Here is a 13610-nt window from a genome sequence, read left to right as displayed (position 1 = left end):
TGAGGGAGAAAATGCTCCACACAGAGTGGTTGATAACTAGGCCTTGTTGCCAGAGGTGGTGGTGGAATCGGATATGGTCACTACATTTAAGGGGTAGCATACTGGTTAGACTCAAGGCTCTACAGTATCAATGACCCGGGTTCAATTCAAACCGCTGTCTGTGAGGAGTTTCTACGTTCTGTCTGTGACTGTGTGGGTTTCCTCCGGGTGTTCCAGTTTCCCCCCCACAGTCCAAAGACTTACCAGTTGTCATTGTAAATTGTCCCGTGAATAGGCCAGGATTAAATCGGAGTGTTGCTGGGCGGCATGGCGGGAAGGGCCTATTCCAGGCTGTATCACAATAAATAAATAAATAAATAAAGATGTATTTAGGCAGGCACCTGAATGAAGGATAGAGTCCCAATGCAAGCAAATGGGATTTGTATGGATGAACAAAAAGGCACAAATGAGATGGGCTGAACAGCCCATTTCTGTGCAGTGCATTGAATCTGTATGCTGCTTTTGGTGTTCAACAGCACATTACAGTCAATCAAATTCTTGAAGTCTAGGTCAATAGACTTTCTAATGTAATAATCACAGGAGCCAATTTGGAATTCATCATGGTTCTACAAATGGAATTTGACAAGGAGTGTTTTGACTGAGAATTAAATCTTGGCCCGAACACCACAAATAACATTATGGGATGTTTTATGCCCACCTGGGATAGCAGACAAGAGTGCAGATTAATGCTGCATCTCCAACAATGCAGTCCTTCCTGCTGCAAGGCATGGTTGGGATGACGCTAGCCAGCACGATGACTGTAGACCACTTTTATGGTGGCTTGGCGCCCAGGATTTTTATTACGCTGATGTTTAAATACGCCATAAAATGCCTTGAATTTGATATTTGTAAAATAGAGGAAAGGAAGAAGTGGTTTGGTTAGAGAAGTGGTCTTCTAGCCTTAAATAGAATTCAGATAGAACTTGCTATTATTAAATTTCCTGTACAGCAATAAAAACACTAAAATATTAACTAGAATTCTTTTATATCAAATATTTATGAAAACCTTTCTCCTTACCCATAGAGTACAGCCAGTTGCAATGCACAGACAATACAGTGGAATGATTAGATCAATGGATCTGAGGTACATGAAGCTACATTTTGACTGTGCGTCTGATGGGAGAATCTTATTGCTAAGCACATCCTTTCTGCCTCTACTCCCCCCCCCCCCCCACACACACTCTACCATCCACTTTTCAGCATTCTCTCAGTGCCATTCGGAAAAGGAATCGGCCAATTTAAATTGGTTGAACTTGCTGTGTCTCTGCTTCATACCTCCAGGTGGTTGATGTTTCAGTGATGATGGTGCTTTGAATCATTTGTTTTTTTTATGTTGTTAAAGGTGAGAAGGGCAGTATTATCTTCAGAACTGGTAGAAGGTGTGACAATGTATTTATTTTTATTCCTGGCATTGATTGTTAAATTGAGGAAGCTTTAAGGACTAATTTGCATGTCTATAAGTGGATAGGTTGATTATATACAATTGACAGATTAGAAAGTTCAAAGGTTCGAACTAAGTTTATTATCAAAGTATCTATACCATATACAACCCTGAGATTAATTTTCTTGCAGACACCCACAGGAAAATAAGAAATTAAAGAGAATCCATGAAAAGTCATGCACATCAAAGGCAGAGTCCCTAAAAGTAAGTTTACAGGCTGTGTAGTCAGGTCAGCACTGAGGCAAATGAAGTCGTCCACATCAGTACAGGAACCCAATGCTTGTAGTGCAACACTGTTCATGATGCTGGTGCCACAGGACCCAAAGTTCTTACTTGAAGAGAGGGAGACAGGTCAAACGCAGGCAGACGGGATGGGCTCAGGTGGGGGATCTTGACTGGCATGGAGTAGAGAGGATGAGCACTGGTTCGCTTTCAGCTCTCAGACATCGATGCTTTAATCTGGTCTGAATTACTGACCATTCTACTTACCAAGAGAGTTCCCCTCTGTGATTCTGACCACAGTTTACATACCACCAAAGGCAGATGTTAAACAAGCAGTTGATAAGCAAACAAGAAACATCCTACCTCAATGCCTTTCATATAATTGCTGGGGACTTCAATCAGGCTTGTTTGAAGAAAGCTCTGTCCAATTATCATCAACATATCTCCTGTTGCACCAAGGTCCCAACACACTGGACCACTACTACACTGTGATTAGAAATGCCTACTGTTCCATACCTAGACTGTATTTTAGGAAATCTGATCACTTGACTGTTTTCCTCCTACCTGCATACAGGTAGAGGCACGTTGGTCATTGTCTTGCTGGAAAACAAATCTCCCAAGTAGCAGTTCTCTTGCAGACTGCATCAGGTTTTCCTCCAGGATTTCCCAGTATTTTGCTGCATTCATTTTACCCTCTACCTTCACAAGCCTTCCAGGGCCTGCTGCAGTGAAGCATCCCCATAGCATGATGCAGCCACCACCATGCTTCACAGTAGGGATGATGCCTTTTTGATGATGTGCAGTGTTTGGCTTACACCTAACATAGTATTTAGTCAGATGGCCAAAAATCTCAATTGTGGTTTCATCAGATCATAGAACTTTCTTCCAGCCGAATTCAGAGTCTCCCATAAAGCTGCAACTGGTGAAACACCCGGACAACAGTTGTTGTATGCGCATTCTCACCCATCTCAACTACTGAAGCTTGTAACTCCTCCAGAATTGTCGTAGGTCTCTTGATGTCCTCCCTCATAGTCCCCTTCTTGGACAGTCAATCGGTTTTTGAGGACGGCCTGCTGTAGGCAGATTTACAGTTGTGCCACATTCTTTCCATTTCTTGATGATTGGCAGGTATGATATTGTAGCCATCACTGAGACGTGGCTAAAGGATGCATGTCTCTGGGAGCTGAACGTCCAAGGATACACGGTGTGTCGGAAGGATAGGAAGGTAGGCAGAGGGGGAGGCGTGGCTTTATTGGTAAGAAATTATTTTAAATCATTAGAAAGAGGTGATATAGGATCGGAAGGTGCAGAATCTTTATGGGTTGAGCTAAGAAATCGCAGGGGTAAAAGGACCCTGATGGCAGTTATTTATAGGCCTCCAAACAGCTGCAGGGATGTGGACTACAAATTACAACTGGAAATAGAAAAGGCTTGTCAGAAGGGCAGTGTTATGATCATTGTGGGGGATTTTAACATGCGAGTAGATTGGGAAAATCAGGTCAGCATTGGATCTCAAGAGAGAGAATTTGTAGAATGTCTGCGAGATGGCTTTTTAGAACAGCTTGTTGTTGAGCCCACTAGGGGATCGGCTGTACTGGATTGGGTATTGTGTAATGAACCGGAGGTGATTGCAGAGATTGAGGTGAAGGAACCCTTAGGAGGCAGTGATCATAACATGATTGAGTTCACTGTGAAATTAGAAAAAGAGAAGCCGAAATCTGATGTGTCGGTATTTCAGTGGAGTAAAGGAAATTACAGTGGCATGAGAGAGGAACTGGCCAAAGTTGACTGGAAAGAGACACTGGCGGGAAAGACAGCAGAGCAGCAGTGGCTGGAGTTTATGCGAGAAATGAGGAATGTGCAAGACAGGTATATTCCAAAAAAGAAGAAATTTTCAAGTGGAAAAAGGATGCAACCGTGGTTGACAAGAGAAGTCAAAGCCAAAGTTAAAGCAAAAGAGAGGGCATACAAGGAAGCAAAAATTAGTGGGAAGAGAGAGGATTGGGAAGTTTTTAAAACCTTACAAAAGGAAACCAAGAAGATCATTAAGAGAGAAAAGATTAACTATGAAAGGAAGCTAGCAAATAATATCGAAGAGGATACTAAAAGCTTTTTCAAGTATATAAAGAGTAAAAGACAGGTGAGAGTAGATATAGGACCATAGAAAATGATGCTGGAGAAATTGTAATGGGAGATGAGGAGATGGCAGAGGAACTGAACAAGTATTTTGCATCAGTCTTCACTGAGGAAGACAGCAGTATATTGGACACTCAAAGGTGGCAAGGAAGAGAAGTGTGCGCAGTCACAATTACGACAGAGAAAGTACTCAGGAAGCTGAATAGGCTAAAGGTAGATAAATCTCCTGAACCAGATGGAATGCACCCTCGTGTTCTGAAGGAAGTAGCTGTGGAGATTACGGAGGCATTAGCGATGATCTTTCAAAAGTCGATAGATTCTGGCATGGTTCCGGAGGACTGGAAGATTGCAAATGTCACTCCGCTATTTAAGAAGGGGGCAAGGAAGCAAAAAGGAAATTATAGACCTGTTAGCTTGACATCCGTGGTTGGGAAGTTGTTGGAGTCGATTGTCAAGGATGAGGTTACAGAGTACTTGGAGGCATATGACAGGATAGGCAGAACTCAGCATGGATTCCTTAAAGGAAAATCCTGCCTGACAAACCTATTACAATTTTTTGAGGAAATTACCAGTAGGCTAGACAAGGGAGATGCAGTGGATGTTGTATATTTGGATTTTCAGAAGGCCTTTGACAAGGTGCCACACATGAGGCTACTTAACAAGATAAGAGCCCATGGAATTACGGGGAAGTTACATACGTGGATAGAGCGTTGGCTGATTGGCAGGAAACAGAGAGTGGGAATAAAGGGATCCTATTCTGGTTGGCTGCCGGTTACCAGTGGTGTTCTGCAGGGATCAGTGTTGGGGCCGCTTCTTTTTACATTGTACATCAACGATTTAGATTATGGAATAGATGGCTTTGTGGCTAAGTTTGCTGACGATACGAAGATAGGTGGAGGGGCCGGTAGTGCTGAGGAAACAGAGAGTCTGCAGAGAGACTTGGATAGATTGGAAGAATGGGCAGAGAAGTGGCAAATGAAGTACAACAACAGGAATTCTGCAGATGCTGGAAATTCAAGCAACACACATCAAAGTTGCTGGTGAACGCAGCAGGCCAGGCAGCATCTGTAGGAAGAGGTGCAGTCGACGTTTCAGGCCGAGACCCTTCGTCAGGACTAACTGAAGGAAGAGTGAGTAAGGGATTTGAAAGTTGGAGGGGGAGGGGGAGATCCAAAATGATAGGAGAAGACAGGAGGGGGAGGGATAGAGCCAAGAGCTGGACAGGTGATAGGCAAAAGGGGATACGAGAGGATCGTGGGACAGGAGGTCTGGGAAGAAAGACAAGTGGGGGGGGGGGGACCCGGAGGATGGGCAAGAGGTATATTCAGAGGGACAGAGGGAGAAAAAGGAGAGTGAGAGAAAGAATGTGTGCATAAAATAAGTAACAGATGGGGTACGAGGGGGAGGTGGGGCCTTAGCGGAAGTTAGAGAAGTCAATGTTCATGCCATCAGGTTGGAGGGTACCCAGACGGAATATAAGGTGTTGTTCCTCCAACCTGAGTGTGGCTTCATCTTTACAGTAGAGGAGGCCGTGGATAGACGTGTCAGAATGGGAATGGGATGTGGAATTAAAATGTGTGGCCACTGGGAGATCCTGCTTTCTCTGGCAGACAGAGCGTAGATGTTCAGCAAAGCGATCTCCCAGTCTGCGTCGGGTCTCACCAATATATAAAAGGCCACATCGGGAGCACCGGACGCAGTATATCACCCCAGTCGACTCACAGGTGAAGTGTTGCCTCACCTGGAAGGACTGTTTGGGGCCCTGAATGGTGGTAAGGGAGGAAGTGTAAGGGCATGTGTAGCACTTGTTCCGCTTACACGGATAAGTGCCAGGAGGGAGATCAGTGGGGAGGGATGGGAGGGACAAATGGACAAGGGAGTTGCGTAGGGAGCGATCCCTGCGGAATGCAGAGAGAGGGGGGGAGGGAAAGATGTGCTTAGTGGTGGGATCCCGTTGGAGGTGGCGGAAGTTACGGAGAATAATATGTTGGACCCGGAGGCTGGTGGGGTGGTAGGTGAGGACCAGGGGAACCCTATTCCTAGTGGGGTGGCGGGAGGATGGAGTGAGAGCAGATGTACGTGAAATGGGGGAGATGCGTTTGAGAGCAGAGTTGATAGTGGAGGAAGGGAAGCCTCTTTCTTTAAAAAAGGAAGACATCTCCCTCGTCCTAGAATGAAAAGCCTCATCCTGAGAGCAGATGCGGCGGATAAAAAATGAAGTACAATGTTGGAAAGTGTATGGTTATGCACTTTGGCAGAAAAAATAAACGGGCAGACTATTATTTAAATGGGGAAAGAATTCAAAGTTCTGAGATGCAACGGGACTTAGGAGTCCTCATACAGGATACCCTTAAAGTTAACCTCCAGGTTGAGTCAGTAGTGAAGAAGGCGAATGCAATGTTGGTATTCATTTCTAGAGGAATAGAGTATAGGAGCAGGGATGTGATGTTGAGGCTCTGTAAGGCGCTGGTGAGACCTCACTTGGAGTACTGTGGGCAGTTTTGGTCTCCTTATTTAAGAAAGGATGTGCTGACGTTGGAGAGGGTACAGAGAAGGGTCACTAGAATGATTCCGGAATGAGAGGGTTAACATATGAGGAACGTTTGTCTGCTCTTGGACTGTATTCCTTGGAGTTTAGAAGAATGAGGGGAGACCTCATAGAAACATTTCGAATGTTAAAAGGCATGGACAGAGTGGATGTGGCAAAGTTGTTTCTCATGATGGGGGAGTCTAGTACGAGAGGGCATGACTTAAGGATTGAAGGGCGCCCATTCAGAACAGAGATGCGAAGAAATTTTTTTTAGCCAGAGGGTAGTGAATCTATGGAATTTGTTGCCATGGGTGGCAGTGGAGGCCAAGTCATTGGGTGTATTTAAGGCAGAGATTGATAGGTATCTGAGTAGCCAGGGCATCAAAGGTTATGGTGAGAAGGCGGGGGGAGTGGGACTAAATGGGAGAATGGATCAGCTCATGATAAAATGGCGGAGCAGACTCGATGGGCCGAATGGCCTACTTCTGCTCCTTTGTCTTATGATCTTATGGTCTTATGATTGATTTCACTGTTCTCTCAGGGATATTCAGTGACTTAGAAATTTTCCTACATCCATTTCCTGACTTGTGTTTTTCAATAACCTTTTTGCAGAGTTGCTTGGAGTGTTCTTTTGTCTTCATGGTGTAGTTTTTGCCAGGATACTGACTCACCAGCAGTTGGACCTTCCAGATACAGGTGTATTTTTACTACAATCAATTGAAACACCTTGACTGCACACAGGTCTCCAAAAACATTAACTAACAAGGGCAGGTCATGTCTTACGAGCCTGATTGAATTTTTTGAGGATGTGACTAAACATATTGATGAAGGAAGAGCAGTAGATGTAGTGTATATGGATTTCAGCAAGGCATTTGATAGGGTACCCCATGCAAGGCTTATTGAGAAAGTAAGGAGGCCTGGGATCCAAGGGGACCGTGCTTGGTGGATCCAGAACTGGCTTGCCCACAGAAGGCAAAGAGTGGTTGTAGATGGGTCATATTCTGCATGGAGGTCGGTGACCAATGGTGTGCCTCAGGGATCTGTTCTGGGACCCTTCTCTTCGTGATTTTTATTAATGACCTGGATGAGAAAGTGGAGGGATGGGTTAGTAAATTTGCTGATGACACAAATGTTGGAGGTGTGGTGGATAGTGTGGAGGGCTGTCAGAGGTTACAGCAGGACATTGATAGGATGCAAAACTGGGCTGAGAAATGGCAGATGGAGTTCAACCCAGATAAGTGCGAAGTGGTTCATTTTGGTAGGTCAAATATGATGGCAGAATATAGTATTAATGGTAAGACTCTTGGCAGTGTGGAGGATCAGAGGGATCTTGGGGTCCGAGTCCATAGGACGCTCAAAGCAGCTGTGCAGGTTGACTCTGTGGTTAAGAAGGCATACAGTGTATTGGCCTTCATCAATCGTGGAATTGAATTTAGGAGCCAAGAGTTTAGTTGCAGCTACATAGGACTCTGGTCAGACCTCACTTGGAGTACCATGGTCAGTTCTGGTCGCCTCACTATAGGAAGGATGTAGAAGTCATAGGAAGGGTGCAGAGGAGATTTACAAGGATGTTGCCTGGATTGGGGAGCATGCCTTATGAGGATGGGTTGAGTGAACTCGGCCTTTTCTCCTTGGAGCGACAGAGGATGAGAGGTGACCTGATAGAGGTGTATAAGATGATGAGAGGCATTGATCGTGTGGATAGTCAGAGGCTTTAAGAGGACACAGGTTTAAGGTGCTGAGGAGTAGGTACGGAGAGGATGTCAGGGGAAATTTTTTTACACAGAGAGTGTTGAGTGCGTGGAATGGGCTGCCGGCAACGGTGGTGGAGGCGGATACGATAGAGTCTTTTAAGAGACTTTCGGATAGGTACATGGAGCTTTGAAAAATAGAGGGCTTATAGGTAAACCTAGTAATTTCTAAGGTAGGGCCTGTATTGTGCTGTAGGTTTTCTATGTTTCTATATAATTACATGTATTCTAAAACCAATTGGCTACACCAGTGATGATTTGGTGTGTCACATTAAAGGCGTTGAATACTTATGCAATCAATTATTTTGTGTTTTATATTTGTAATTAATTTATATCACTTTGTAGAGATCTGTTTTCACTTTGGCACAGAAGTGTCTTTTTCTGTTGACCAGTGTTGTTAAAAAAAGCCAAATGAAATCCACTATGATTCAGTGTTGTAAAACAATAAAACGTGAAAACTTCCGAGGGGAGTGAAGCAACACACATCAAAGTTGCTGGTGAACGGGGGTCCTACTTCTTCAGCAAGGAATCTTCCACCCCCACCGATGACCCCTTCTCCCGAAAAAAACTCTTCGAGGGGAGTGAATACTTTTTCTAGGCACTGTACACATTGATCAGAAGGAGTATGACTGGCAAATGCTCTTCCTTAGTGGAGTGCTTGATCTCCAGAGGTCAGCACCCTATGCAGGTACCATGGCATAGTTGTCTACAGTAGGCTAGCAGTTAGCGCAACGCTGTTACTGCTTGTGCTGTAGGAGTTTGGAGTTCAATCGCAGTGTCCTCTGTAAGGGGTTTATATGTCCTCCCCGTGGAATGTGTTCTGGTTTTCTCCCACAGTCCAAAGGCCTACCAGTTAGTAGGTTAATTGATTATGGTAAACGGTCCCACGATTAGTTTAGGGTTAAATCAGGGTTGTTGGGTGACACACATCAAAGTTACTTGAATTTCCAGCATCTGCAGAATTCCTGTCGTTGTTGGGTGATGCAGCTTGAAGGGCTGGAAGGCCGATCCAGAATCAGAATCAGGTTTATTATCACCGGCATGTGACGTGAAACTTGTTAACTTAGCAGCAGCAGTTCAATGCAATACATAACATAGAAGAAAAAAAAAGCAAAATAAAATAATAACAATTAATAAATAAGCATATCAATTACAGTATATGTACATTGAATTATTAAAAATCGTGCAAAAGCAGAAATAACATATATTAAAAATGTGAGGTAGTGTCCAAAGGTTCAATGTCCATTTAGGAATCAGATAACAGAAGGGAAGAAGCTGTTCCTGAATCACTGAGTGTACCTTCAGGCTTCTGTACCTCCTACCTGACGGTAACAGTGAGAAAAGGGCATGCCCTGGGTGCTGGAGGTCCTTAATAATGGATGCTGCCTTTCTGAGACATCGCTCCCTAAAGATGTCTTGGGTACTTTGTAGGCTACTACCTAAGATGGAGCTGATTAGATTTACAACCCTCTGCAGCTTCTTTCAGTCCTGTGCAGTATTCCACCCCCATCCCCCCCCGCCATACCAGACAGTGATGCAGCCTGTCAGAATGCTCTCCACAGTACATCTATAGAAGTTTTTGAGTGTATTTGTTGACATACCAAATCTCTTCAAAGTCCTAATGAAATATAGTCGCTGTCTTGCCTTCTTTATAACTGCATCGATATGTTGGGACCAGGTTAGATCCTCAGAGATCTTGACACCCAGGAACTTGAAGCTGCTCACTCTCTCCACTTCTGATCTCTCTATGAGGATTGGTATGTGTTCCTTCATCTTACCCTTCCTGAAGTCCACAATCAGCTCTTTCGTCTTACTGACGTTGAGTGCCAGATTGTTGCTACGACACCACTCCACCAGTTGGCGTATCTCACTCCTGTACGCCCTCTCGTCACCACCTGAGATTCTACCAACAATGGTTAGCAAATTTATAGATGGTATTGAGCTGTGCCTATCCACACAGTCATGGGTATGTAGAGAGTAGAGCAGTGGGGTAAGCACACACCCCTGAGATGCATCCACACTATGTGTCTAAATAAATAAATAAAATACATAAAATACATAATCGTATATTTTTCATTCTGTGCCTCTTCCACCTCTGCCCAAAGGGAAACATGATTCTTGATTGTTCTGTGTTGCTCCTGAAATTCACCCAGAAACTCCCCAGAGTGATTCAGCCTTCCCATGCAATCCAGCACTCAGAGTATTGCAGGGGATCCCAGACCATGCTGTTCCAGGAACAGCCACTTGTAGGTATGTTTGTTGAGGAGCTGACCATTATTACTTGTGTGCTTGTGTCAGTGAGATTGGTATCGGAATAAATAGTGGACATTTTAGAGGAAGAAGTTCATGAGCAAAACTTTTATCTGCAGATAATAACTTGTGCATTAATAGAAATTAACTATCAACAAGGTACAAAATCAAAGAAATGTTTTTAAAACTTTGAATACACGGGCTTAGCAAATGAGTTAATTAATTAGCTGAGCCTATGAGTGATTTGATGTGAAGTGATAACTGATAAATGAAGTAATGCTGGAATTTGAATGATTTAATACAGTTTGACTCAAGAGGATAACTGATTTGCTAAATTGTTGAGTTTGTCTTTCTAGCAGTTGTTAACTATTTCCTCAGTCACAATTTGTGGAAGTGTGTTGCTGCAAAAGTCTCTTCATCTTATGAATTGGTGAGATTGTCAGCAAGTACAGTCAGTTCCTCATGACCAAATAAGGAGGGGGTACCTGTGGTTGTCCATTTGTCATTGAGAGTTTCTCTTTTATAAGTCCTTTTGCATTTCTGCTCATTCTAAAGTTGGAGTGGATCCAAGTCGCTCTTCAGGCAGGAGTTGATAGTTTCATTACCAACCTCTCAAAGCACTTCATAGTGGATATAAGTGGTGCTGGATGATGGTCATTGAGGCAGATTACCATGTTCTTCTTGGACACCCATATAATTGGGGCCTTCTAGAAGCGGGTGAGTATCTCAGGCTGCCAAAGCTAGAGGTTAAAGATATCAGTGAATACTCCAGCCAGTTGATTAGCGCAGGTCTTTAGTGCTTGGCCGGGTACCCATTCTGGACAGGGTGCTTTCTGTGGGCTTAACCTTCTTAAGGATGCTCTCATGTCAGCCTCAGAGACTGAAAATACAGGAACATTGGGGGCTGACAAGTCTACTGATGACTGAAACCTCAATTGTAGAACATAGAGCCGTCCCTTCAGCCCACTGTGTCTGTGCTTTGCATTATGTCAAATTAAACTAATCTCTTCTGCCTGCACGGGATCTATATCCTTCCATTCTCTGCAGTATTCATGTGTCTGTCTAAAAGCCTCTTGAATCCGCTTCCACAACTACCCACAGCAACCACTTATCAAGGCATTTGATGAGGTACCCCATGCAAGGCTTATTGAGAAAGTCAGTAGGCATGGGATCCAAGGGGACATTGCCTTGTGGATCCAGAACTGGCTTGCCCACAGAAGGCAAAGAGTGGTTGTAGATGGGTCATATTCTGCATGGAGGTCGGTGACCAGTGGTGTGCCTCAGGGATCTGTTCTGGGACCCCTACTCTTTGTGATTTTCATAAATGACCTGGATGAGGAAGTGGAGGGATGGGTTAGTAAATTTGCTGATGACACAAAGGTTGGGGGTGTTGGGGATAGTGTGGAGGGCTGTCAGAGGTTACAGCAGGACATCAATAGGATGCAAAACTGGGCCGAGAAGTGGCAGATGGTTTTCAACCCAGATGAAGCTGGCCAAAATGGGTTGAATCTGGTCTCATTGGAAGAGAATAGAAGGAACAGGAATGTTAAAGCTGCTAGAAATAGGGGTTAGCTACTGACCCCTGACCCCATAGAACTGCATGGGAACTTGGGATCACCCAAGGGCCAAAGGCCAACACTCACAAGGAGGAAACTTGAGCCCAGGAACCTCAAGTCAAGGCAAGTCGCTTTTTATTGTCATTTCGACCATAAGCTGCTGGTACAGTGCACAGTAAAAACGAAACAAGGTTCCTCCAGGACCATGGTGCTACATGAAACAACACAAAACTCTACTAGACTACATAAAACAACATAAAAACTGCACTAGACTACAGACCTGGGCAGGACTACATAAAGTGCACAAAACAGTGCAGGGCAGTTCAATAATTAATAAACAAGACAATAGGCACAGTAGAGGACAAATTACAATATAATAATAAATGATGTAGATGTCAGTCTAGACTCTGAGTATTGAGGAGTCTGATGGCTTGGGGGAAGAAACTGTTGTACAATCTGGTAGTGAGAGCCCGAATGTTTCGGTACTTTTTGCCAGATGGCAGGAGGGAGAAGAGTTTGTGTGAGGGGTACGTGGGGTCCTTCATAATACTGTTGGCTTTACGGGTGCAGTGTAAATGTCGTTGATTTATTTACTACGTTTTCCACACAGATTCTCCACAAGCAAATATTATTCTGTATCTCAAATCTTTGGATAGTGATTTCTGAATTTTGTAATTATAGCTAACACTGTTCTAATGTGGTAGTAATCTCTACAGGTTTAAAAATCCTATCGAGGTCACAAGCACATCAATCTGACAAAAAGAAAATCCTTGGGAAAATGTTGCACTTCCTCCAGTTGCAGTCTTTGAAACATGTAGCTCTCATCGCTAAACTAGAGTCGACCATCCTGAGCATGTGGAGAGGAGACGTTAAGTCTCAGCATATAGCCAGTTCTGATGCAGTAAAAATGACCGCTTCTTCATTTTCTGTGTTCCAGGGGCTTGGGTCAGTAGTGGAACGGGAATGATCAAGAGAGATGGGAGCCAGCTCACCTGGTCGTACCTCGCTCCCCAGCTGGGCTACTGGGTAGCAGCAATGCTTCCTTTAACCCAAGGTAAGCTGAACTGGATTTCTCTAAGTTTCCTCTCAGCATTTCAATAAGCAGATCTGATTTCCAAGTGGCTCTTGCTATTGAATCTGACCATTGCATGGAGTTTCACGCAAGGTTCTGCAGATTTAATTAATGAATGTTTGATTGGTAGGTGAGTAAAGTGTCCAACTAATGAACCACTCGGTTTCCTGCTTCCACTGGGTTAAGTTGAGGTAGGTTTGCATCTCTGAGAAGTTTATAATTGTGATGAGAGTGAATTACATATTGATTTTTGAATTTTTGGGACTTAGAATCAAATGAGATATGTGTTTATTTGGCATCCTCGTGGTTACCAGAAGTCCCAAAACAATGTGCAGCTAATTATGCGCTTTTTGAAGTGCATTCCTTGTTATAGTTCAAGAAACATGCTCACTTAATACGCAGCGATTTCCTACAAATAACAATGTGATAATGGCCTGTTGTTGGTTGAGAGAGAAATCTTGGCTCAATGCAGCTGCTCCTTGAAATGGTGCTGAAGGAACTCTCAGTGGTATCTGGCAAAGTGGATGATTTTAACATGTCATCTAAAGATGGGACCTCTGGCAGTGCAGCAAACGCTCCATATTGAAGTGAAGTATCAGCCTAGATCCTGGGC

The 13610-nt window shown here is 43.9% G+C and overlaps 1 protein-coding gene across 1 annotated transcript in view; it reads left to right on the top strand.

Annotated features, from left to right (window-relative positions):
- Window positions 1–13610, top strand: part of fam171a2a (family with sequence similarity 171 member A2a) — a 293993-nt gene that overhangs the window by 245529 nt on the left and 34854 nt on the right. The window contains exon 6 of the mRNA XM_072248783.1: window positions 12863–12979. Within this exon, the coding sequence (XP_072104884.1) occupies window positions 12863–12979 (117 nt within the window). The remainder of the gene's footprint in view (window positions 1–12862; window positions 12980–13610) is intronic.

The sequence above is a fragment of the Mobula birostris genome, chromosome X (assembly GCF_030028105.1).
Source record: "Mobula birostris isolate sMobBir1 chromosome X, sMobBir1.hap1, whole genome shotgun sequence".
In the NCBI taxonomy this organism is placed as follows: Eukaryota; Metazoa; Chordata; class Chondrichthyes; order Myliobatiformes; family Myliobatidae; genus Mobula; species Mobula birostris.
This window is presented reverse-complemented; position numbering and strand designations above follow the sequence as displayed.